Below are 24,030 nucleotides of genomic sequence, written 5' to 3'. Positions count from 1 at the left end.
GAGCGTGGCAATACAGCACTTCTTCCTGGACCCAGGAGAGAGGAGAAGGGAGGAACGGCTTTCACTGCGGGCAGCAGCTGGAGACCTCCAGCAGTGACTTAAACGTTGCTTGCCTCTCTTGCGCCGCGCTCCCCGACGGATTGCACCGCCCGAGCGCAGCACGCGTGCTGAGAAGGGGCAGGATTCAGGACGCGGTGAACAACGGAGGAATCGCACCTCCTTCGGGCTGCGGTCAGGCAAGGAGAATGTGGCGTTGAGAAACCGGATGGAGGGAGAAGCTGGTGGAAATGTGCAGGAGGGAGAAAGAGAGATGAAGCCATGCTGAGCGCATGGATCTTCTCACCCTGCCCTGCAGTGCTTGTCCTGGCCTCCTCCTTAGCTATTCCTCTCAGGCCGCCCTGTCCAACAGCTGGTGCTCCCCAAGGGCTGTTATGTGCTCCTACAACTGCAGAAACAGCCCCGCTGGGCCTTTTCCCTCTGGACTGGGATGATTTCTGGGACAGGACACAGATTGGGAACAGCAAATCCAGGCTGCCGGAGGCCCAGTCACACAGTCGCCACTGGTGCCTGCAGACCTACGTGGAAGACGGTTTGCTCAGCCCTGAGTCTGGCTACAAAGAAATTCCTGCGTTCCTGCCATTCTTTGCCATTTAAGGCTTCCAAACGGACAGCAAAAACGTAGGAAAACAYGAGCAACCGCTGTGTCTGCCTCCCAGCTCTTCCCTTGTCCGAGACGGTGCCAGACCTGACGCCAGTTATGTAAAGAAGTGCCGTGGCAAGCGGTGGTCCGCTGACAGCTTTGCCTGCTGACGCGTTGCAGACCAGCGGCGCCTTCCTCCGTGCGCGGTTCGCAGCAGCCGGCCGGTCCCAGCCTGGCCGTAGGCTGCCTGCGAGAGGACCGAGCTCGGGAGCTCACCGCAGGGCGCTCGGGTGTTCAATGAGCGGGAGGCTTTCTGGGGGGCACCAAGCACGTACGAGCCACCCAGAGGGATATCTGCTGCGTTAGTGCTACCTGCTTCGTTAAGTCCTTTAACCAGCGATCAGGATGCCCCAGGAGCCTTGCTGATAGGAGACACCCTCTCTCCTGCCATGACCCCGTATGAACGATAATATTTGTTTTGCAGAGGCCTTCTGGGGCCTCTGCAGAGATGGTGACAGCAGAGCTGCAAGCACACGAAACGCCAAACTGCGGGATGCAAAAAGGGGAGGGAAGTTTGGGATCGCTGGGGTCCAGGCCGGAGCTGCCAAGCTGGGCTGGCTCTGCGGGAAAGGAGGCGCAGGGTTTCCGAGGAAGCTCTGCTGGCTTCCAGGAGAGCCAGGACATTCTGCTCTGGAGCTGGGTCCCCGGAGAAGCCTTGTGTGGGAAGGAGGTCGGGTGAAAGACGGGGGGTTGCGGGGACAAGCCCGCTCAGGAGCCTGAGCAGCGCCTGCCAAAAGGCAGAGCTGTTGGGAAAYGGGGGCCGCGGACAGCAGTATGGAGTAGCAATGAGAAAACAAACCGAGCCAAACACAAAAACCCCAACCCTTGGTGGCAGCCTGCCAGTTCCAGCTGGTTTCATAAGGACATTTCAGCCTAAAAATACACAAATACTCAGCCAAAAAAAGTCAAGTCTCCCTGCGCCAAATCTGTCACCCACAGCCCTTTGCAAGAAGGGAAGAAATCTCTGTCGAATCTGTCAGTCGCCAATGAGAATGGGTTATCCGGGGGTTAAGACTGTGGTTCAGCAGGTTTCCTCTAGGATAAATCAAAGTGCTACATTTGGGAATTGGTAGTGCTGGCTATTCCTGTTCTCTAAGCAAAATAGAAAGAAGGGATTGTTTCCAAATTCTGGCACTGTCCCCCCTCCTCTGGACAAAACCATCATATAGGAGCTCAGCGTGTTTCCCGCTACGTTATGGCAGCCTCACACCATGGCCAAGTCATTGCATTCAGTCCATGTRTTTTTCAAGGCTAACATAATTTAAACTTTACGGGATTTTTAGTTTTTTTTTTTTTTCAAGTCACAAGCTAATTTCTGCACAAATTAACTTGAGCTGCCAACTTTAGTAGCCAAGTAGTGGCACCATAAGTAGCCTATTTATATCATCTTAAAAAAAGGTGGCAGATTCAGGCACTCAGAATGCATCTGCTTGTAGGTTGGCACCGCGCCCAAGTTAACCACTGCATAACATGAATAAAACAATCATTTGGGAAAGGGAAAAAAAGACCACTCCAGCATATTTTCTGTTATTAATGCTAGATCATTTCCTTCTCTGATAAAGGCACCACTGCAATACCCCCCTTGCCCCCACTGGTTGTCACACACTGTCTGCTACTAAGCAGTGCTTTAGAAATGAGAGCAACAACGTGAACTACTGCCCATGTCCTCCCATTCTGAGTGGGAGCTTCGTCAAAAATGGCCCAACCCTGACTGGTATTGTGGGTCATTAAATAGCAAATTATTTGGTCAAGTCAGAGACATTTTAATCCACAGGCCAAACACAACATTGTTATGATGCTACACGGCAGTGAAAAATGGCACAGAGGTCTGTGTTATCTCCTGGGTCTATTCAGACAGGCCTTAGAGGTCTGCAAGACCCATAGCTAAGGATGTACTGAGTTTTCAGTGGAGCTGGCTGCAGAGTTTGCTATTTCACAAGGAAAGGCGGTGAACAAAGTGGCGGAGCTCTGTTTCAGCTGGTGAACGCTTTTGTATACATCCCCATATCACTGGCACTGCCACAAGCTCTGCTTTAAACCTCAGCTCTATAGCTTCTTCTCTTCAGGGATGTAGTTCAGCAGGGGGTGATGCCAGCTCAGATACCCTCGCAGAGATCAAGAGGAGGTACAATCCTTCAGAGATCCAGGTGTTTACAAGGCACAGGATCTGCTGCTGCTTCATTTTTTTTAGGGCTCTCCTGAGCTCCTGCCAGGATACATCTTTTGGGATGGGKGCCCCTTCCACTGATGGTTCACATCTGTGGCTTGGAAAGGGTAAAGGGAAGAGCCTGACTCAGTGTCTAAGCTCCTGGGTTGCCTCTCCTCGATGGAAAGATCCTCCACCCAGGACAGATGGGGTCTGGTAGAGCTCTCCTCTATGTTGATGTCTAAGAGGGCTGAGCAAAGTGGGTTCCCTATTCCATCAAGGCCACAGGAGCCACATAGACTGGGAGTATGGATCAGAGCGAGCCTGCCGCTCTGCAGTCCTTTGGAGGCAGCTGGGGCTATCTCAGTCCTGGTGTTTGGGTTGTCTGCTCCACACAAATCGCTCACAACAGACTTGGAAAGCGTTCAGGGGAAAACAGTTTACGTGGGTGTTACCACGCAGTTTCTTAGCCCAGATGGGACCATTACAATTAATAGGTATATCCTGTGATAGGGATGGGCAGAAGTCATCCATAAAATGGAAGAAAATCTCTTCCTTCAAGTCTTCCTTTTCTTTCTCCTCTCTGCATTTACCATTGAGGGCTGAGGACTGGCTTCCTTACTGCTCCTGCTTTCTGCCTTGTCACAGACACGGACTAGCTCTGATTTTTCTACCACCCCAAAAGCTGAGAATAGAAATGAACCTGGGCCAGCAGCAGACCCTACAAGGCTCAGGTGTCCTGAGACATCTTCTGAGCTAAGCTAGCACTACTACTGATTTTAACAGGTGTGCAAAGATATAAATAAGGAAGAACTTGATGGAGGGATGTTATTTGTTGTGAAACTTTAATGATGGCACAGCATCTGGTTACCTGTATGGCTATTTCATTCTGCAGAACTTTCTTCCACAGGTGCTGTGAACTATGATGCCTCTGGTATGGTGCATCTACATTGTCCAGGTGACAGTCAAGTTCTCTTGCAACTTGCTCTTGTCTCTTCCAAATGGGTTTGATCATTTCATATATTCATGGAGGCCAAGGTGGAAGAGGAACTCTGCATCAAATATTCTCATTCTTGCAAATACTCCTCTGGGATTAAATCCCAATTCTTTGTAGAGCAAACACAGCCTCTGTTTGGCTTTTCCAGCTCCTTGATTTGGTCAGAAGTAGATATTTTGGTGAAACTGAGTCCCCAGATGGACTAAGACTCAGGTTAGGATGCTGGAAAAGATCTAGCTGACTACAAAGACAATGTCTTTCCTGTTGTGCTCTACTTCCAGGTCAGACCAGTCCTGGGTGTACTCGTATAAGGACAGCGTGTCCTTAATTTGAGTACAATGACAAAGCCCAAGCCCTCTATTAAGCCCAAGCCCTGTTCTGTTAAGAGTCGAAGACACTGTCATTTAGCCTGCTCCTGTCTCCCCCAAATTGGGAAAATGGAGGCCTCACTTACCAGAAACAGCTCTACTTCAGACCAGGCACTGCCAGATTTTGCAGCGCTGCTTCTCCTGGGAAATCTCTTTGCATCTGATTTGTGGGAACTGAGCAACACGAGTGATTCCAGTCAACTGACCCTGGACTTTATGCGCTATTTTGTTTTACTTATCACAGGGGGAACTTAATTACTCGAAGCTGGTGGCCATATTTACTTGCAGGAGTAAAATGAACCATAAATTCAGGCAAATGGTATCTACATCTCTGCCTTGACTATCATGATGTATTTTCCCTTTCTGCTTTATTGGTGCTTGAGCTCTAAGACTCAAAGGTGGATTGTTCAATAAACAGTGCAACACAGTCATCCCAATTAATTGGATTGTTCCATTTATGCTGCTACTCCCTCCAATTAAATACAAGCGAGCTCAGATGACAGGTACGAATAAAGAGTGCTCACAGAAAAACATATTCTAATGCAAAAGCTGTGATGAGAAAATGGAAGCTTTGCACCTGATGGGAATATTAATGCAAAACCTTGACCTGTAATTTTTCTTCTTCAATCTGATGGAGCCAGCAACAACTGGAGCTCATTAAGATGGACCATGTCCTGATAGTTGTGCAAAATGACAGTGTCCTGCAAGTCACGTGCTCTAAAGGTTTACGTGGCTGCTGAAACTAATTTCATAGAGCTGCATGGCCCTGAAGCACAGAGCACTTGTTTAGGGTAAGAAGGCATGGACTTATTACTTGCACAAGTACTAAATTAGGCCTGATGGTCTAAATAGGATTGAATAGCCATTGCCTGGCCATGTTCAGCCTCTTCTCCAGAGTCCCTGGTAATTCTGCATTACCTGTGAGTGTCAGGATTCATTACTTCCCCCCTAGCCCATGGGCCACAGAGGACTGGCTAAAAAATGGAGACTCCAACCATCAGAGAGGTGCAAACAGGCGATTTTGTGAAGAACACACAACAAGCACGGGAGCTAATGGAGCCTTATTTGCTACTGGGTTATATCTCGATTTGGTGAGAGACGGAGGAATGTATTCATGGTGTTTTCTAGTGCTTGGTTACAAACGTCCCAGGTGATGGACTGGCCTCCCTCCTTTTCTTTTCAGAAGCTGTTTCTTAGCTTCAGTCACCTCACAGTGAAGACCTGCTTCTTGGCAGTCAGCTCTAGTATTCCTGTCTCTGTCAGATATGTTGTCCCAGTGACAAAGTGACACCAGCACACAAGAGGTCTTTGTCCTCCCAGCTCTGCTGATGCTGCCAGCCCCATCTGCAGCATGGAAAGGGCTGGCTTGAGTTACAGCAAACGTAGTGCCATCAGCTCACACACTCTGCTGCGATGGGGCAACAGCCATAGCCCTAAAGACGTTCGCTGTCCCCTTCTCCCTTTATAATCCAGTGTTATGAGATAAAGGATGATGGGAAAAACAAAAGACAAAACCAAAAGTAGCATTTTGGAATGGACCTCTGGAGGGCGTCTGGTTCAAACCCCCCATTCAAAGCAGGGCCAACTTCAAACTTAAATCCAATTTCAGAGTTAGATCAGGTTGCTCAGTTTTGAGTATTTCCAAGGACAGAGATTTTACAGCCTCTCTGGGCAGCCTGTTCCAATGCAGTCTTATTGGGGCTCAGTCTAGGAAGCAGTTCACTGTATCACAAGAACATCTGGCTCTAATTTCTTGACTTTTCTCCATGTAAAGTGGGTGTTGGCATGTGAGATGTAATAAGCATTGGTAAGGAAGGTTATACCATGAGGCAAAGGCAATTCCTTTGCCAAGAAAAGAGACCAGAAAACAGTCCCAGGTGAGACAGAGTGCGAGGGAAGGCACCAGTGTTTTACTCTGTTTTACTCTGTGTGGTGCAACGCTTCTAACAGTCACTGCCAGAGGAGTAGTTGAAGATGAAGACTGAAGTGTTGTCCAGTTTGGGCTCAGTTTTTGGCCACAGAACTGAGACATGAGGGCTGCAGTTAGCTATGTTAGGGCTGTAGACACAATTTTATCTCTCTCCACTGAGCACTGAGGCCTGTATCTCTCTTTGGAGGCATCTCTCCCTCCCTTCACTCCCTACGGAGAGAGCCAAAGGCAACAAGCTTCCAGGCCCTGACACCTCAGATATGTGTGAAGATAGATGGGTTGAATGCAGGCCTAAAACATTTTGCAGTTTCGCTGAAGTTTCACAGCCCTGGCATCATCTAATGATCTTTCAATATGCTTGGAAGCAGGGGGAGAATAACTTTGATTTTGACATCTACTTGATACATATTCTGGCTTTTTTGTATATGTGTACTTGCAAACTGTCTCTGCCTACACATCTTGCGGGGCCTGTGCCTATTGGGATAGGTACATAGAAAACGGGTGCTCGTGTGGGTGCTCGTGTGGATGCTCTGCCTGCTCCATTCCCCTCCTGAAGTTTGGAGGCTTCTCCCCACCTCTGGGTGCTGAAGATCCCACTTGTCCTAGGCACTGTGCTCCAGTGACCAGCCTCAAGTTAGGAACTTGACAATAGGAAACACAAGGCAAGTTTTAAATCTGAACAAAAGTAAGAGATGAAGGAAACCAGCTGGAAACCCCTGTTTTGCTGATTTTGAATACAAATGTGGGTCACAGATGTGCTTCCACAAACAGAAACTGGCTGGACAAGAAAAAGACATCAGCAGTGCTCGGACTTTTTCATGATCAGAGGTAGATTTAGCTCTTAGGCATTGAGACAAGAAAGAAAGAGGAGATGAAGTAGGAATAAAAACATAATCAAGAGATTAGGAAAGTAGAACTCAACCCACCCATAAATTTGCCTTAGGGAAGGATGAAAAAATGTACTAACAACAAATGATGGAACCAACTGCTACATCTTCCTATCTCCCCTTCCCTTGCTTTCCTTACTGTTTTACTCTCTGCTGTCCAAGATACAGAAGGTCCCTTACAGAACCTCCCCTCTTCCTCTGTCATGTTTTTTTCTTTATGAACWGTGCTGTTCCCCCTTTTCCTTTTCCTTCACAGTACATAACAAATCCTTGCTAAAGACAGACTGACTTTAGAGCCTAAGAGAAACAAAACATCAACTTTGCGGGGAAGTCCACACTGATAGGCAGGCATGCATGGGAGTGTAGAAAACAATGTGCTTCTGCCCATCCTCCCTGGGAGAGAAGAGCTGTTATTCACTTATGTTTAGGGTAATATGAAATATTAAATCTATTTTCAGTGAAATTAATGACGGACTAATAAGAACCATGCTGCTAGCTCTCGTATGCTGTTGATTAGGCTGTGACTTGGTCTCCCAGGGGACATAGTTGAAGGCCTGTTGTTTGAGCCATTGAAAATAAATGTGAAGCATTGCAGGAGCAATGTAGGCAAACTGCTGCACTGGCCAGGAGGAGGGAGTACTAATGACAGAGCAGGCCTGGTTTTTGTCTGCTCGTGTGGTCTCTTTGGAGGTTGTTGTTGTGGAAGCTGCAGGTTGCAGGGGACAGCCACAGCATCTCGCCCACGTCCCTTCATTTGATAAAGCAGATCATAGTGCCCGAGGGCTGTGGCTGATCTGCTGTTGATTTAGCGAGCGGGTGGGTTCTTTAGAAATAGCTGGGCTGGGCTGGGTTTTCTGAAGGGCGTTCAGCGTTGCCAGGGGGATGCGGCTTGCAGGGGTGAAGGGTCCTGGCGTGCTCCTGAGGGTCGCGCCTGTGCTGCTGCTCCTTCTGCTGGCAGCCTGGGCGCTTTGCTGTGTCGGGGCTTTGGGACATGCACTGAGGACCCTAGAGTGCAACCTCTGCTTCCAGCAGCAAACCTCCCTCCTGCTAGAAACCACCAGGCCCTGTGTCCTCACACTGAGAGAAGCCTGAAATAAGAGCGACACTCCTTTATTTGTGTACATTGCCAGTCCAGCTCACTCCCCATCGCTGTTTGCAAACTTGGGTGAACTTCAGATTCAGTTCTTGTTTGGAATTCACTTTTCTCAGCCTTAAAAAAAAAAAGCATTTTGTAGTTGCTAGTGTTTTAAATCCATTATCAGTGTCAATAAAGATAAGTCCTTTCCCATGGAAAAAAAACAGTCTCAAATCTTTCACTTGTGCAGAAGAAAACAACCCCAAAGCATTCAAGGATTAAATGAAAAATATGCCTCTTTTCACTGGGGTCCACTGGGCGTGAATAAATGCCAASTGAGCTCTCACTTGCATCACCATCTGGTACAGTGCGCCAAGGCCTAGAGGTGCAGCAGGACGTGTTATAGTGTCCCAGCCCTATGACAGCATCTCTGCTCATGGTGATTGAAACACCAGAGGCTCCTGAACAGCAGCAGATCTGTAAATGCGAAGGACTTTGCTATCTTTACTTTCATCTGAGCTAACACCAAGAAAACAATTGTCCGGCCACAACAAAATTCACAGCTTGGATCTGAAGAGAGGCAGCACAGACTTCCTCTGGCCACAGATGCATCCACCAGCTAGGAAGAGGGAAAGCTTTCGAAGGGAAAGGTCTTGGTCTTCTTCTTTCCGTGACAGATTTGCATCATTGACACAGCTTTGAATGGTGATTTGGTGGGTCCCCAGTTGCGAGAGGTGGAAAATGCTCCAAAGGCCTTAAATCTTGCCAGCTTGTTTATAGGGTACATGGCAAATCAGGCTCTGGCTTGAGTGCGTCTGAGAGCCAAGTAGGTGAACAAGAGCGTGCCCTAGCACCAGCTCCCTGGTATATGTGTCTGGGTGCTCCATTCTTCACTTAGGGTCAGATAAGTCCAATGTTTAATCAAAAAAATGGATAAGTTCAATGTTTAGCCAAATACGTATTTCTGTTGATTTTAGCAGCAGTAGTGCATAAGGCAATGGGCTTTAAGTTCTGTTTACCTTCCATCATCCCTTCCATCATCATCCCCTTTTTGGTGTTGGTTAGTTTGAGAATTTCAATGCAGTGCAAGACATTTTGCTAAAGACACTGAAATTAATTTTGCTGGGCTGCAGCTATACGTTGATATTGCTGTGAACACCATAGCATAGAGCCTCCTGAGTTATGTCCAGAGACTGCTTGTGGTTTCAGAGCTCTTGCTGATGCCCAGCATCTGGTCGCACTGGGAGGGTTATGCTTATTATTTTCAACTGCTATATTGCACGGAAGGAAAATCAAAATAGTTTCCTCAAGGTGAATGGCTCTAAAAGCTATTGAAGAATTTTCCACAAGGTTGTAATGCAAATGACTGGGATTTAATGTAATTTATATCTTTAAAGATATGTTTTTGCCATCAGAGCCTTCTTTTGTGAAAAAAGCTTTGCTGGCAAGAAAAGGCAGATTTCACTGTTACAGGCAATGAAATACAGATTGAACATGAATTTCCACTTAGTAGTGATTAAAAGTCAGCATAATGTCAGGATCATCACTTAGATGTAGTTGCTCATGGTGTGAAATAGTTGGGTAGGATGCTGTGACACAACAACACATCTGCAAATCTCCCATTTGGTTTTTGGTCAGTGCCAAAGGATGCGTCATCATTGTATTCGCCGCAGCACCACAATAGCAGGAATAACGCGGAGCTCACCGACTGTCCTGCCAGCTCGGAGGGGAGGAGCTGCTACAGACTCGTGAAAATCAGGCCCACCACACACAACAAAATCATTAGCCATCCCGGTGCACGGGGCCGTGTTTTGATATACTCTAAGCAGAGATGCCAGACAACCTAAGCACAGAATAACGGCTCCAGGAGTGCATGATTCAGCTGGTGCAGTTACTGACACGGGATATGGTGAAGGCCAAAAGTATGGAGGTAACATTCCCGTCACCGTTCTGGGGARCCTCTATATTTCTGATTGCCAAAAGGTGCACGGGTATAACTGGGAAAGGGATGAGTCCATTCTTGCTTGTTCCATATATTTTTACTTAACCATTTTTTGCTGACCACTGTCCAAGACACAGTACAGAGCCAGGGGGAGCTTTTGCCTGAACATAACAGCTGCTTTTATGCTGTGATTGAAATTATGACATGAAATGTTTTAGTCTCTTTGCCTAGGTCGAGGCACGCAGATTGGAGGAATTATCATTAGGARTGGGCCTAAACTGAAACTGGGGAAACACTCACTGTTTCTTTAGGGCCAGAGCAGCTGTTTATGGGTGAATGTCTTGTCTTTATAAAGGGATGAACCAAAGCCATGGATTCAGACAATCATGATCAAAAAAAAAATCTTGATCTGGTCCCTAATAGTATAGGTGCCACCGACTGTATTGTGAGAATAATGCAAAATACCAAAAGCAGAGAGTCCCCCTGCCCTTGGTGATAATCCAGCTGCCTGTCAGTGTAGTATATGAGTATCAGAAGAGTGAAACCACGAGCTGTACTGCCATACAAAGCAAGTYGTCACATCGTTCTGTTATCTATCAGCAAATGAACAAGCCATCAGTCATATCCACGGATGGGTCTGCCTTTGCTCATTAGATCTATGTTTGCAGAAACCTGCCTTGGACTGTTTGTGAGCAGTATGGGAACCTGGCCTTCGGGTTGTGAACCAACCCAGATGGGCCAGAGGCGAAGGGAAAGCCCTGCCTGGGTCTTCCCACCTCTCAGCAGCCTGCAACCCCCACACAACCTGGTCTGTAAGCAGAACCATGCCCTGATCCACGACAGCRAGATAACATCTTAGGAGCCACTTTGGTTAAAACCTTAACAAGCCTAAATGCAGCCTCTTAACCCAAAAGCCAATGGACAAGGATACTCACTATTGGGCCGAGTCATTAAGTTGATATTCCCGGGACCGGTTGAAGCATTCTTGGATCCCAGAGTCTGCCCAGAGTCTCATCATAGCTGACAGCAGCTCTGGAGAGAAGGGCTCTGTGTCCTCCATCCGACTTACGACATCACAGACCATCTTGGCATCAGCCTGCAGAGGGAAGAAACAAGAGGTCAGGTAGGTGCTGGAGGCAGAGGTCTCAGAAATAGCTCCCCAGACYGTCAGGCGTGAGAGCCTGTGTTTCTTGGGCTGGGGCGTTAGGATCCAGACTGTATGACYTAGCAGGAAGGGCGAGAGGAGAATGTAGCAAGGAAGCCATAAGGAAACATGTACTTGTGCAATCCACCGCATGTGGAAAACTCCTTCTATTCAGCAGACGAACCAGTCTGCACTGCGTGTATCCTGAGCTTCTTGGTAACCAAAGGAAATTCATATATGTACAAGCRTATTCTAACTTGTTAGCAGTGATGCATGTCTTGCAGTAATTCCTGTTTTACCCCCATATGAAACCTTAATGAAATAGGATCGTTTGTATCAGGAGTAGCAGAAGGGCTCCCGAAACAATTTTTTTCTGATGATGGTTCATTGCTTTTTCTGATTTCCTGTTATTTCCTACGAGCCTGTGTCCCTGCTGCAGGGGCTAATTCCTGTTAATACATAACACCTTGGCTGTCTGTAGTGCTTTGTGATTCAGATGAAGAGGAATCTCCTGTGGTTAAGGAGTATGGCAGTGAGGCTAGGACCAGCTGGTGATTTTCGGATGGAATCTTTTTTTTTGGTCAGAAAAATCTGATTCACTGGAACAGAAACTTTTCCTGGAGGGTATCATTCTGACACAACTTGGGTCTGGAAGATGTCTCAGATTTGGAAGGGAATGTCTAGACAGACTTGAAATAGCTGACTCCAGCCTCACTATAGTAGTCCACAGTGGCTGATACACTCGTTTGTGAAGTGGTAGACCCAAATTCCTGACCCTCTTCCACTTGATTTGCAGCAAATGGATCTCCCACCCCTCCCATAGACTCCTGAAGCCCCAGGGATGCTGGCTATTTTGCGGAGTTTTTCTTCCATGGCTTTGTTAATGGMAAGATTTAGAAAAGCTGCACATTTCTGCTAGCTGAAACAAACTGAATTATCATTACTATAATTAATTGGCAAAAAGGAGCTCTTGACCTGTACGTGGGCTTACAGCAAGCAAGTGAAGACAACCACAGGCTGAGGAGTGGGAGAAATATGGCTCAACTGAGCTGCCTTAGCGGTTGCATTGATGTTTGTGAACATTTGTCTGCTAGATCAAACCCATTCTTGAGCAAAAGCAACTGGAAGTCCTCGCCTTCCGGGGTGTTTGGCCTAAATCAGCATGGGCTGACCAGAAATGCAAGTCTTGCAAACAGGAGTCTGGGCAGAGCTTAGGTTTCGCTGTCATTGTCCCATGGGCAATTATCTCCTATCACAGTGATCTCTCATGAGCACAAAGCCCCCAAAAGTTTGGTGCCCAGCTCCTGGGGAGCCTGTTCATTGCCTGCTGGAGAAGAGCCACTTCCAAAGTGCTCTCACATTATTACTGGCTGCAACATGCTTTATCCTGTTACTCTCCCCTGCCAGATGCTGTAGATGTTCCTGTCTGATGTTCAGTTAATTTAGCAGCTGTGTTGGGAACAGCCCAACTACTGAATGGGTCTCTCTCTCCAGGGACCTCCTGAGCACTAGAGACAAGGTGCTACAGGTTTTGTGGCAGATTATTTCTTAGGTCACAGGAATAATTATAAGGGAGGATGGTCAATGTTGAAAAGCACACAATATATCTAAGTATATGTTTGGGAAAGCCAACATGTATGACACAGATTGTATGGCCAGGATCAAAACTCTTTTGCAGCATCTATTTACCAAATAATGAAATTTCTGAAAAACTGCAGGGCACCAAACTGCTACTACTGGAGATTGAAGCTGCTGGAAATTTCAACACTCAGAGAAAGAGCTTGAAGTCCCCAGAACATTAAGTCTTTTGGGACTGAAGAAGTCTCAGTACTGTATGGAGACATCAACTCATAAAACTTAATGGGGTAGTCTTTACACTGTGAAGACTTTATGAACATAAAGTCTTTATCACAACATACCTAGCTTCATATTTTACTGTCCAGAAATCCTCCTAGCCCTCTGTACAGACTCCACTCTTTATTGAGAAACAGTACTGGTGACTCACACCTCCGGGCCAAGACAAATGAAGAACCTTGAAGAGTTCAGCTATTTTCCAAAGCTTGTTTTCTGCCCTGTACTGCTTCTTGATCTCAGTGAATATTCATAAATCCTCAGTATTGTTTTCCTACATGCTCACAAGCTGTAATTCTTCCTCTCTTTCCACACATTTTAAATAAATAATACAAAACCTGCTAATGGCTGGTTGGCCCAGGGCTGTGGTCCTGTGTGGCCCCATTATGTGTGCACAAGAGGGAAAGCACAGAACAAGGAGGAGGAAGTGCGTTTGATGAGTGACTGATGCCGTTCTTCACTTGTGGCTCTTGTAAGAGTGGGGCCCTGGGCAGCCCCTGAGCAACCCAGCTTGAGACACAACTCTCCTGCCCTGCACACAGTGTCCTGAAGAGCAGAGGTCTTTGGGGCTCCTTGGGAGGATGCTGACCGCTCCTGCGTGCTAGCCATGTTCCCACCTGCGTAGTTCTGCCTAATTCACTGACRTCCTGGTAGGTTCAGATGGGTGCAATACGCTTCACAAGCTGTCCAAGTTGTGGTGTAGTATGATGCTTTCCACTAGGTAGGAGGGAAGTCTTTTGTATGTCTGGAATACAGTGTGTGTGTGTGCGTGTGGGGATTTTACAGGTGCAAGTTACAGGTCGGTCTGTCTGTGATGGCAAAGCGTGTTTGAAGCTCTCTAGCTGTTACGGGCAAGACCTGGGCTGCTGACCTTTGTGGACTTAACTGGAGGTTGCTTTCTGCAAAGTATCAGAGGGAGAGTCATAGTCACTACATTGTCTGCACCGGGAAAGAGCTGCCTCGCCTGCGACATGAGGCAGTTGCCTCTGATTTAAGAGCCAGGGCTTGAACAAAAGACAGATGAGCAGTGATGATGGAGCAGAAGGGGAGAGAACAGGGCCAACTGCGTCAGGCCGTGGCTATCAGGTCTGCGTGGGCCCGCAGCTTGTAGGGCAAGGAATTATTTTGGTACAGGCAAATCAAGAGGCTGGAGCTCCTCTGCAGCCCCTGGATGCCTCTTTTTTGGCTGTAGACGGTTGTCTTCTTGCAGCGCTGGGAGCGTGGCTGCAGGGCAGGCTGCGTCAACAGGCTAGAGCAGGGGAACTACAGGTAGGAAAGCTTATTGTTCCTGCTGTATGGGAATAAAAACTAGGTTTTCTTTTGCCAAGTGAAGTATGTGTCAACCAACTCATAATTTTATAGACCCAGAAAAAGCAGGTGAAATGAACATTTTAAGAAATACTTTTCTCCCCACCAAGGATAAAGCCCCTCTGTCAAGGATCATGGGGCCATCCGTGAGTTCATGCATTTGTTAGATGATTTAACGAGTAATTAAGGATCCAAGAAGAGAAGATACCCCTTTCTTTCCTCCCTCTCCAGGCTGCATCTCAAGCTGGGAATGACATTAAAATCGCCAGCCCCCTCTGGGCCCAGCAGGTAGATTTTTAAATACTGCCTGATTGACTTTTCTCTTCCCACCTCCCCCGGGTCTGGCGCTCCCTCTTTTCCTAGGTGAGAGGAGCTGAGCCTCCTGCCACGCTTTGCGGCTGTACTGAAGCGAGCAATTAAATAAAGCAAAACAAACCAGACCAGCTAGCACCCTCCCTCCCCTCCCTGCATCGCTGTTCCCATCCTACGGGGGTTTAGTTAATGAAGATCACGGTGGTATTTCAGCTACCTCGGGAGCTAAAAATAGGTGGCCACCTGCCCCTTGGGACTGCTGGAACAAGGAGCCACAAAATGGTGCGGTGCTTCGCTCTTCCCTGCATCGCTCCTCGGCGTTTCCCTGCGGCTCCTCCGACCTGGGAGCCGAGGGAAGGGGAGTGGGCAGAGCCTCCCCAGGCTCCCCTATGCTCCCGCAGCTCCTGGCCACCCAGGTCAAGCTGTCTGGAAAAGAGGGCAGGAGGACCTGTGAGGGAACTGGGTGTCCAAGGGTGCAAAATTCTGGTTTTTATTCTTATTATAAGGGTGAGTGGAAAGGGATGTTGATGTGAGCATGTTGGGGCCTGAGGTCTCTGTACTCTTCTCCTTACTGCTGGAGCAGCACAGCACTGGCAATGTAAGCAGTGTTTGCTGTCACATCTTCAGGTCAACTCCGGAGAAGGGTCTTGTCATCTCTCAAGCTCCTCTGCAGCTCATGGGCACGTCTCCGAAGAGCTGCGGTGCATCTGGTCTTCTCTGCTTGGCCATATCTCGGGAGGCTGGGCAAGCTGGCTCATCCCTTTGGTGGGTGTCACAGGGATGGCTGGATGATTTAGCGCTGTGTTCCCGGGTCCCTGGCTTTGCCCTTGTTTCCTTCAGGCTGGTTCTTACCGGGCGGGAGTGTCTGGCTTCACCCTCGAGCTTTCCGACACATCCTGCTGCTACTTCCAAACGGCTTGTGCTTTTCACAGTGGGGCAGCCCCCAACCCCTGAGCTGCAGGTCTTTGGGTTACTCACTACCCGGAGCTGGATTTGCTCARCTCTGTGTCGCTCCTGACCACCAAACGTGTCCGCCTCCAGTGTGAACGTTGGAGCTGGCAGGCTGGGCCTTGGCTTGGAGAAACAGCTGAGTTCAGAAACTGTGGGAGGGTAAATTACACCTCCAGTCTTTAACGATCGAGCCGCAAGACCAAATAACCCTCTGTTAAAAAGCAAGCCTACACACCAATTAGCAAATGGAGGCGATCCTTTACGGCCAGGACAAAGTAGGATTTTACAAGACAGTGAAATCCATAGGCGGATGTAAACAAGAAGCTTGTTAACTCACCGGGAAGTGAATATATCTTTTTCTAACCCTGTGTTATGTGTGTATCTTTGTATCAGACACATGGTATAAATTCAGTTCGTGAGAGGCTCTGTTTTCTCACCAACCTGGCCATAATGGCAGTTATTTAACTGTCTCCCATATGTCATTTTCACCAAGCACCCGGCGTACGTTCAGCAAGCAAACTCGAGACTTTGATTGCAGCAGCCACATATCCCAATTAATTTGTTATCTGGCTGGAAGGAAGAGGGGCTGTTCGTAGCAGCCAGACAATACTGGCAGTCAGGTTTGTCTCTGTAAGCTATTATTTTTCACCATACAAATGCACCCATTTACAGGTCAGACTTTTCAACAAAGATAACGGTGGGATAGATATAAATCACCCCTGCTTATTTGTTCTTTGCCAGCAGGTATGATCTGTGCCCGCTAAAGGCAACAGCAGCAATCCTGTTGACCTTGCCGACATAGAACTGCATTAGAGTTGGCATCCAAGGTCTGTCTCTAAGGTCTGTGTCTCTCTGACCCTCCCAGGGTAAATCTTGRTTGTGAACATTTGAAGTCATCTGAACATTGAGTGGGGGACTTTTTTTTCAGAAAGCAATAGGTTTCTGGAAGGGGAGAATTTAAGAGAAATCGGTGGAGACTTCTGTGAAGCTATGCAGTACAAATCTGCTAAACCCTGTACAGCTGCACTGACTTACACCCACAGGAGATCTGACCCAGGGTGTCATATTGCATAGCATTTTTCCTTTTGGTGAGCTAAATCCCAGTAAATATCATTTTTGCTGTTATTTACTCTGATCAAGCAGACTTGTCTCTTAACCTATCCCAAAGGTTAACGCTGGGGCATTTTCCTCTGGTGACTGGCTGTACTCAAAACTGCATCTCATAACATTTCAGAAAAGCCAAACAGAGTGGGGAAAAAGCTAACAGAAGGATTAAATTTTACTAGCGATGCTAGAAAAATCAGAGACACCGCACTAGTTATCAGCAGGCCAACCCTGTATAACCTAGTGCACAACTGAAAAGAGTAGTGGCTGCGGTTTAGTCATTAGCCAGGAACCTGGATGGGAATCAGACTGACTTCTTAAAAATTCAGATGAACACCAGCAGCAAGAATCCACACAGGATGTGCATGGAGGGGGACCTTCTTGAGGGAGCTAGATCCTGCCCATTAGGGGGTACCTCAGGGTGAGCACCAGCGTTACACCTCTGACAACGCCTGTCTGCATTCTTGGTAGTCTAAAGTTTAGTTGGAAAGCTCCTGATGCAGATCTCAGTCATCTGCAGAGGCTTGAAAGAYGGGTTTACAGCGAGGTGAGGCTCATAGTGCTCTAGCAATTTGCATCACACAGCAAAGCCAAGTTGAACAAATTAAGTTAGAGATGGCTGGCTTTCCCTAATGTCACGCTAGCCATCTTCTATCTTCTTTGTGCAAAACAGCTTGCAACAGAAGTTGGTTGACTTGGGTACAATGCCAAAGGGCCGCTGTCTCTCTGAGAGGAGACAGAATATTTTGCATGGCAAACACAACCCGACAGCCACGGTGACGTGCAGATCTCTTTTCCTGAGCTTGTGCTGTCTGGCTAGCAATTAGTCAAGTCCTGGTTTCCATATCCTTCTGGAGCCAAGAGAGTCCCATCACTTCTGACCATCTTGGCCAAACAACTTTTCCGTGTCTGGTGTTTTGTCTAGGATCTCTATACTGAAACCTTGTTACTGCTGTGCTTTGTGTCTGCTGCTTCCTATTTGGGGAGACAATGAGCAGGACTGGTATTAGATGTTATTACAGCTCTAAAGCAGGCCAACTGCTTTGTGTTTGGCATTACTTTTATTCCTAGCCATTCTGTATGATACTGTAGCTGATCAAAGARTATTGGCTAGTTCTTATGAACCTGTAAACTCCTTTTCCCCTTCTGCAACACACATTCAATAATATTCCCTGTTTGCTTGCACTACTGACCATCCGGCAGTCTAGGGACCAGGTAAAATTTTTGCATAGACTGCACAAAGCCCTTGAGCTGCCAGTTGGCTACCTCCCTCGTAAAAGTTCAAACCCTGTAGGAAACCACTAGAGAGGTGGAAAAACCCCACCGCCCAACCACACAGGACAGCAGAATCAGAACTAAAGCCGCAAGAGGGATCCAGCTGAATGGCAAGTCCTTCCCCAAATTTGATTTCTTCCAGGAAATAGTAAGGTCCTCTGAGCAGGGTAGACAAATGAGGCGTAGAGCTGATCTGATTTTTCCAAACAAGGATGGGAAAGCTAGAAAGCATGTGCTAAATAGTCTCAAAATAGGTCCTGAACGACTGGCTGCAGTGAAAGGTAAGAAAACAGCACCCTGTCTATCCCAGTCACTTCCAATTCAACAAAATGCCTGGCCACGTAGAGCACCAGCCCTGGTTTTTACTGCCACGTTACACAAGATGATCTTTCTTGGCACACAAGTAGATGAGCTGTGGATAAGTGTGAGATATAAACAGCGGGACAGTTTGTTTGCATGCCATGCAAAAACATTTCTTCTCCCACCCTAGGCATCATTACCCTTCATACTGCTGAAACCCACTTCCCTTGTTGCAAGGGCACAGGTGAAGGGGGGACGTGTTAGTATGCAAAAAATGCTGCAAGTGAGAGATTTGCCTTGTTTTCCCTGAGAAGCAGGCACCTGGAGCAACCTCCCCCCAGCTGGACCCAGCTCTGCCAGGCCGGGGTAACCCGGGGGTCTGGTGGCGCTGTCTCGGGGGAACACGATATCGCTGGCAGCAGGGAGGATTCCCTGAGAAACGGAGAGCGGCTGCAAGCTGCCCCCCTGTCCCTCGGAGGAGGACAGGGCACTTTGGGGGGTCCTCTGCCCTCCGGCACGGAGCGGCGTGCCTGCTGCAGGGACCTGCGCTGCCAGAAACAACTTGCAGTAGGCTCAGGCACAAGCAGTGCTGCCCGCCGGGGAGAGGATGAGAGAGAAGGAGTCACAGATGGGGGACATTAGCCGCATGGCTTAATACTCTGCGGGGAAGTGCTCCGGTGCGGGGGTGAGAGGAGGCTGGAAACATGTACGGACTAGAGAACAAAATCCTTGCAGCGTGCTTCTGCCACTGCTCTGCCCTTCTCCTCTCTTTAAAATCCTCTCTGCTGGGCAAAAGTGGATAAAATTTAACGCCATTGGCGTGTTTATGTTGCAGTAAATGGCAGGGAAATGTGTTATCCCACAGTGGGAGAGCAGGTGCGGGAATGGCGTTTGCTTGTGTGATTGGAAAAATAAATTGCTATTTTGCATTCATTGCAAAACGGGTGGCTGAAGAGGAGCCAGACAAGAGTGACAGTGATTCTCGGGGACCGTGCTGGCGTCCCAAGGAACCCGTTCTGGTTCAGGAATTAAAGACGATTTTAGCCTGCACGTTTTTCACTCTTTGAATGTCTTTTAAGAATTCCCACATCAACATCCCTCTAGGCGACTGCTTAAGGATGGCAGGGCAGAGGGGACACTGATTTTGTCCTGAGAGCACCCCTATCGCAAAGGGGGAAAAAGGCATTGTCTTTTTGACAGAATGGGAAAACGTCCCCTACGGTGGGAGTATTCTCAGCACAAAGCAGATTTTTTTAACATCTCTGGCTAAATGCCGCTCATGTATGATGATTTATAGGGCAGAGTCTTCCTGCTGGGAAGCCATGCAGTGCTGGAACCTAGTAATTAGTTTAATGTTCAGAGCTTGATGCTGAACGGTGGGCGCTAAAACCCACTCTACAATTAATGGAGCAGATTTATCAGTGCATCGTATGATGAAGGACCAAGTCTGTGGGTTACTGTCATCTGCCCCYGAGAAATAGCCTTGTTTCATTTTATGGTCCTCTTTTACTTGGTGATCTGTGATAAAAGTATCTACTTAGAGGACAAGGTGGACAGAAAAGATCTTTCCTCCCATAATCCCACTAGGTTTCAGCTCCCTGTGGCATGTTGAAAAGCCTCTTTTCTTCTCTATAACACATATGTCCCTGGGTGTCGGGGCAGGGATTTCTTACCGCTCATCACTAAAATAGCTACRGTGGTTGGTCGACTTGCTGTCCATAGCTCAGTCTTTCTACCTGACAGTGTATGTTGAAACTACAACCGACATTGATGGTGTGAGACCAGGTAGCACAGATGTCAAAGAATAACGCATTTTTCACGTGGTGGCAGAACTGAAAAATCAGGTGGTGTGAAAAATCAGCTGGGATCAAACGTAGCTTCCTCTGCATTCTTCAGTGGACCTAAAGACCTCTGAAAATTTTCATTTCACGTCCAGCCAAAGCACTTTCCTTCATCCCTGCCAAAATATTTTGTTTTGAGTTGGTTTATATTATAAAAAGTATTATTTTAGATGTAGGTCAATTTTCAAACAAAAATTCTGTTTCCAAATGACAAGTTGGAAAAATTAATGAAAACAAAACACTTTGGCCTTTCAGGAATGAAAAATCATTTTGAAAGAGTTTCCAAATTTTCAAATAATTTTTCTCTTGGCCATGACTACTTGCAGGTTTTGACTTGATTTTACAAATGTTTGGGGTTTCTTCTAGACTATATTTTTTCAGCAGATTTACTATTCCTCAAATGTTTCTGTCCAGGTCTAGTAATAAACATGATAGGAGCTTGCAACTTGCTTTATCAGGAATCCTTTGTTCATGGCTTATTTATAGCTTTAATTGGGATTCTCACCACCTGAATTCTTCCGTTTCTCAGCCCTGTACTCCTTCATTAAAAGTCTTTCAAAATGATCACTGCTGCATGCAGACGGAAGGGCTTTTACTTATGTTGGACTTGAGCTTTACAAGTGGGGTATCCCTACGTACCCCAGGAAATGGCGCAAAAGATGGCCTCGGAAATCCTGCAAGGTTGCACATACCCACAGGGGACCGTGTTGGAAAATGCTGCCCTTAAAGCTGTTCAGGTGTCTGCATGCCCACAGAGTCAATCACAATGAAACAACCCCTTCTTCCTTAGCCTCTGGAGAGCAGCAGGAGCAGGATACATGTACTCAGCCTAAGAGGGCATCTGGGCACCATGGTTTAATAGCTGTTCCAGCAGCTGGCTAAATATTAACTATCAGGGCGTCAGCTCGGACCATGAGGGCACTGTGGGAACTGGGGAGTCTGTTCTGCAAACCTGTTTCCCTTGCTTGTTTAAAGAAGAAGTCTTCCGAGAAGAGGGACCCCCAGAAAAGTGGTAATGCTTTGCTTTACGAACCTTTCCCTATCAAACATAATATTTTCTGAGGAACTACTGCAAAGAGTGAAGATGAAATTGTGCAGATATGCAGTCATTTTTGGATTTTCACTGGAGGCAGCTCGCAATGCAGATAACCAAGAGAGCTGGCTGCGGAAAGCATTTACTTACTGCCTTCGACTACCTTGGTTTGATAATTTTCTGGTGTTTGGTCCCCAAGCGCATACAAGCAGTGTATGGAGCCACAGGGTGATCCCGGAGGTCCCTGCAGCCTCCAGAGACRTTGTGCTAACACAGCGAAGGGGATGGGATGAAATGAGACGTGATTAATTGATTGGCTGGTGCGCAAAGTTTCGCGCGTGACTTATTATCGCTACGATCTTTGTTTCRCTTCCCTCCCTCTTAATTTCCAGCTGTCTGCGCACCCTCCTCTGCAGGGAGGACCGGGCTTTCTAAGCTGTGGGGGAGGAAGTGCATTTTAATGAGGCCCTGGTGGGCTTGGAGGTGGCACTGGGGGGGCCGGGGATACGGGCTGAGAAGTGGCTGCTGGAGGTGTCTGGGACTGCCTCGAAGGAGCCCCGGAGTTTAGAGCCGACAAAAGACAGACTTGCAGCTAAATCCCTCCTGGGCCCTGGTACTGCTGGAAAAAKCAAGACTCCGGTGCTGGCAAGAGGCTCGGAAGAGCTCTTCCTTTGGCCACCAGGGATTATAGAGACCAGSCCACGGTGGGCTCCTCCGTAACAGACCTAAGGCACTTCACACACTGGCATTTGCTTATATATTGTTTTACATTGCTGCAGAGAAAAATTGTCCTACGGTTTCCGTACAGTAGAAGCAAGAAAGTTCCCCGACCCTTTGGCGGGTGGAGGAGGAAGAGCAAGAAGAGGCAAAGCTGGGGAGGAGGGAAGCCTGGTGGGTTTGGGGCAACCTGTTTGCAGTCAGGTCTGCCTCATCTCTGACAGCTCTGCTGGGCGCGCGGCTTGGCTTCCCTTTCCGGTGTGAAGTTAGCCTTGGGACCCGACACGCTCGCGAGAGCCACGTGGCCGACACCAATTCCCGAGCTGCTGAGCGTCTGCTCTGCGGGAGCCGCTCCCGGAGCTCTCGGAGCTGCAGGCGAGGCTGCGGCACAGCCTCAGCAGTGCCGGTGTCGGCCGCACACCCGGCCGCGTGCTTCTGCCCCCCCCGCCGAGGCACCGCTGTCCCTTTAACTGCAGCCTTCGTCTTTGCCATCTCGTTAGGGTTGCTCCCGACTTCCCGTTCCCCGTTGTTTCAGCGGTCTTAATTGTAAGTGTCTTAAGTGACAGAACATCCTCTGCTTCCCGGGGAGAAGCTGCCCAGCTGAACGGGCGCCAGGCTGAGAAGTATCAGCGAAAGGCCATTTTGGGGAATCTGGGTGAACATTTCCAGGCGAGTCCCTTCTCCGGGCTGCTAACAAGAACTTTCTTTTATTAACTGCTCTTTGCGGAGGCAGTGGATAAATGGGACTTCAGGTACAGCATTAGATGACAGGATAGTCCGTAAAATAAGACGCTGGCAGAGAAGTATCTTTATAACAGCTTAGGAAGCATAGGCAGAAATAGGCTGGGGGCCCTGAAGAAATCTTTGATGCTTCTCTCTGTATTTATTATTTATTCTTCTGGCACAAATATAGCATCAAAGAATGTCAAACACAGAAAGCCCATAACGTGCTGTAGCTGGATTAGTCCTACAGCTCTGTAACCATGGCATCATGCAGTATTGACAAGAAACTCGGCAACAGCGGAAAAAAAGAGCCCGGCGTTTATGACACTTGCATGGATGAGGCAGATTTCCTCGCTTCGGGGAGGATGCCCCAGAAGGGATAAGCAAATCTGTGAGCATCTTGATAGCCTAGGCATATGGGAGTCTCAGCAGCGATGGAGAACGGCATGAAACAGCAAAATTGCTCCCTTGTGAGTAATCCTACATGATACATATGGAGAATATAGGCTGGGTCTCCTTAAAACGGTTCGCTGCCATCGCGCAGTGTCCCAGGCTCCGCGGAAAAGCAGTGCGTGTGGCACCGGGGTGTAGCCAGCAAGGGAAAGAGCTGCAGCATCTCAAGCACCGGGGCCGAAGCTCTCTGTGGGTGTTACCTGGTAATGTTCACCTCCGCGGGTGTCATCCTGCCAGTCCGTGACCTCTTTCTTGCAGGGCCATCCTATTTCAGTGCTTCTCGTCCTTTCTCTCTAACGCTGCCCTGTGTTCGCGGGAGCCTCGCTGGGTCTGCAGGTCRCTCAGCTGCTGCAGCTGGACGGCTTCTCTCCAAGCCGTGCGGAGCAGAGGACAGCGCTGACATGAGTAACAGGGCACAGGCTTAATACTGCACTGATATATTTTTTTGAGAATAATGTATGTTTATTTTTCTCTGGAATGCTTTTGCTGCCTTGGAAATAGTTCAAGCACCAGCAGAGGATTAGGGAGCTTCTTTTAATCATCTTTTGTTTTGCTTTTTTTTACATCTTTGCAAAGGAAAGTGTAAATGGCTACTTGAAAACGTTCTCCCTTGAGGAATCTGGATTTGGCAGTATTGTTCAGAGCGGCGCCTCTGGATAATCCCCAAAGAACGGTGGCTGTGACGGGGGCTAAGGGCTGCCACTGTTGGGTCCTGTGCAAGGAACCCATCGGTGACTGGAGCTGCCTCTGGCTGAAGTCTCCTTCCTGGTGATTCTTCTGCCTGAGCCCTGCCTGCTCGTCACTCTTTGCTGGCCATTTCTTCGCGTGCCTTTTCCAGCTCTGTGCACCCAGCTGAGTGCATGGCCGCGCTGGCCCTGGCTGCACCCGAGTCCCCCGGTTTGGAGCAGGCACCCTCGAAACGCAGGCTACGGACATAGCGCTGTGCTCCTGGAGAGCTGACAGCAGCAGATCT

General features: G+C 48.1%; 1 protein-coding gene across 1 annotated transcript in view; it reads right to left on the bottom strand.

Moving 5' to 3' along the window:
• GNAO1 (G protein subunit alpha o1) overlaps window positions 1-24,030 on the bottom strand; it is a 92,840-nt gene that overhangs the window by 30,615 nt on the left and 38,195 nt on the right. Inside the window, exon 2 of the mRNA XM_026082332.1 lies at window positions 10,981-11,141. Within this exon, the coding sequence (XP_025938117.1) occupies window positions 10,981-11,141 (161 nt within the window). The remainder of the gene's footprint in view (window positions 1-10,980; window positions 11,142-24,030) is intronic.

This window comes from Apteryx rowi, unplaced genomic scaffold (assembly GCF_003343035.1).
Source record: "Apteryx rowi isolate R43461 unplaced genomic scaffold, aptRow1 scaffold_572, whole genome shotgun sequence".
In the NCBI taxonomy this organism is placed as follows: Eukaryota; Metazoa; Chordata; class Aves; order Apterygiformes; family Apterygidae; genus Apteryx; species Apteryx rowi.
Note: the sequence above shows the minus strand (reverse complement) of the source record. Positions and strands in the feature narration are given on the sequence as shown.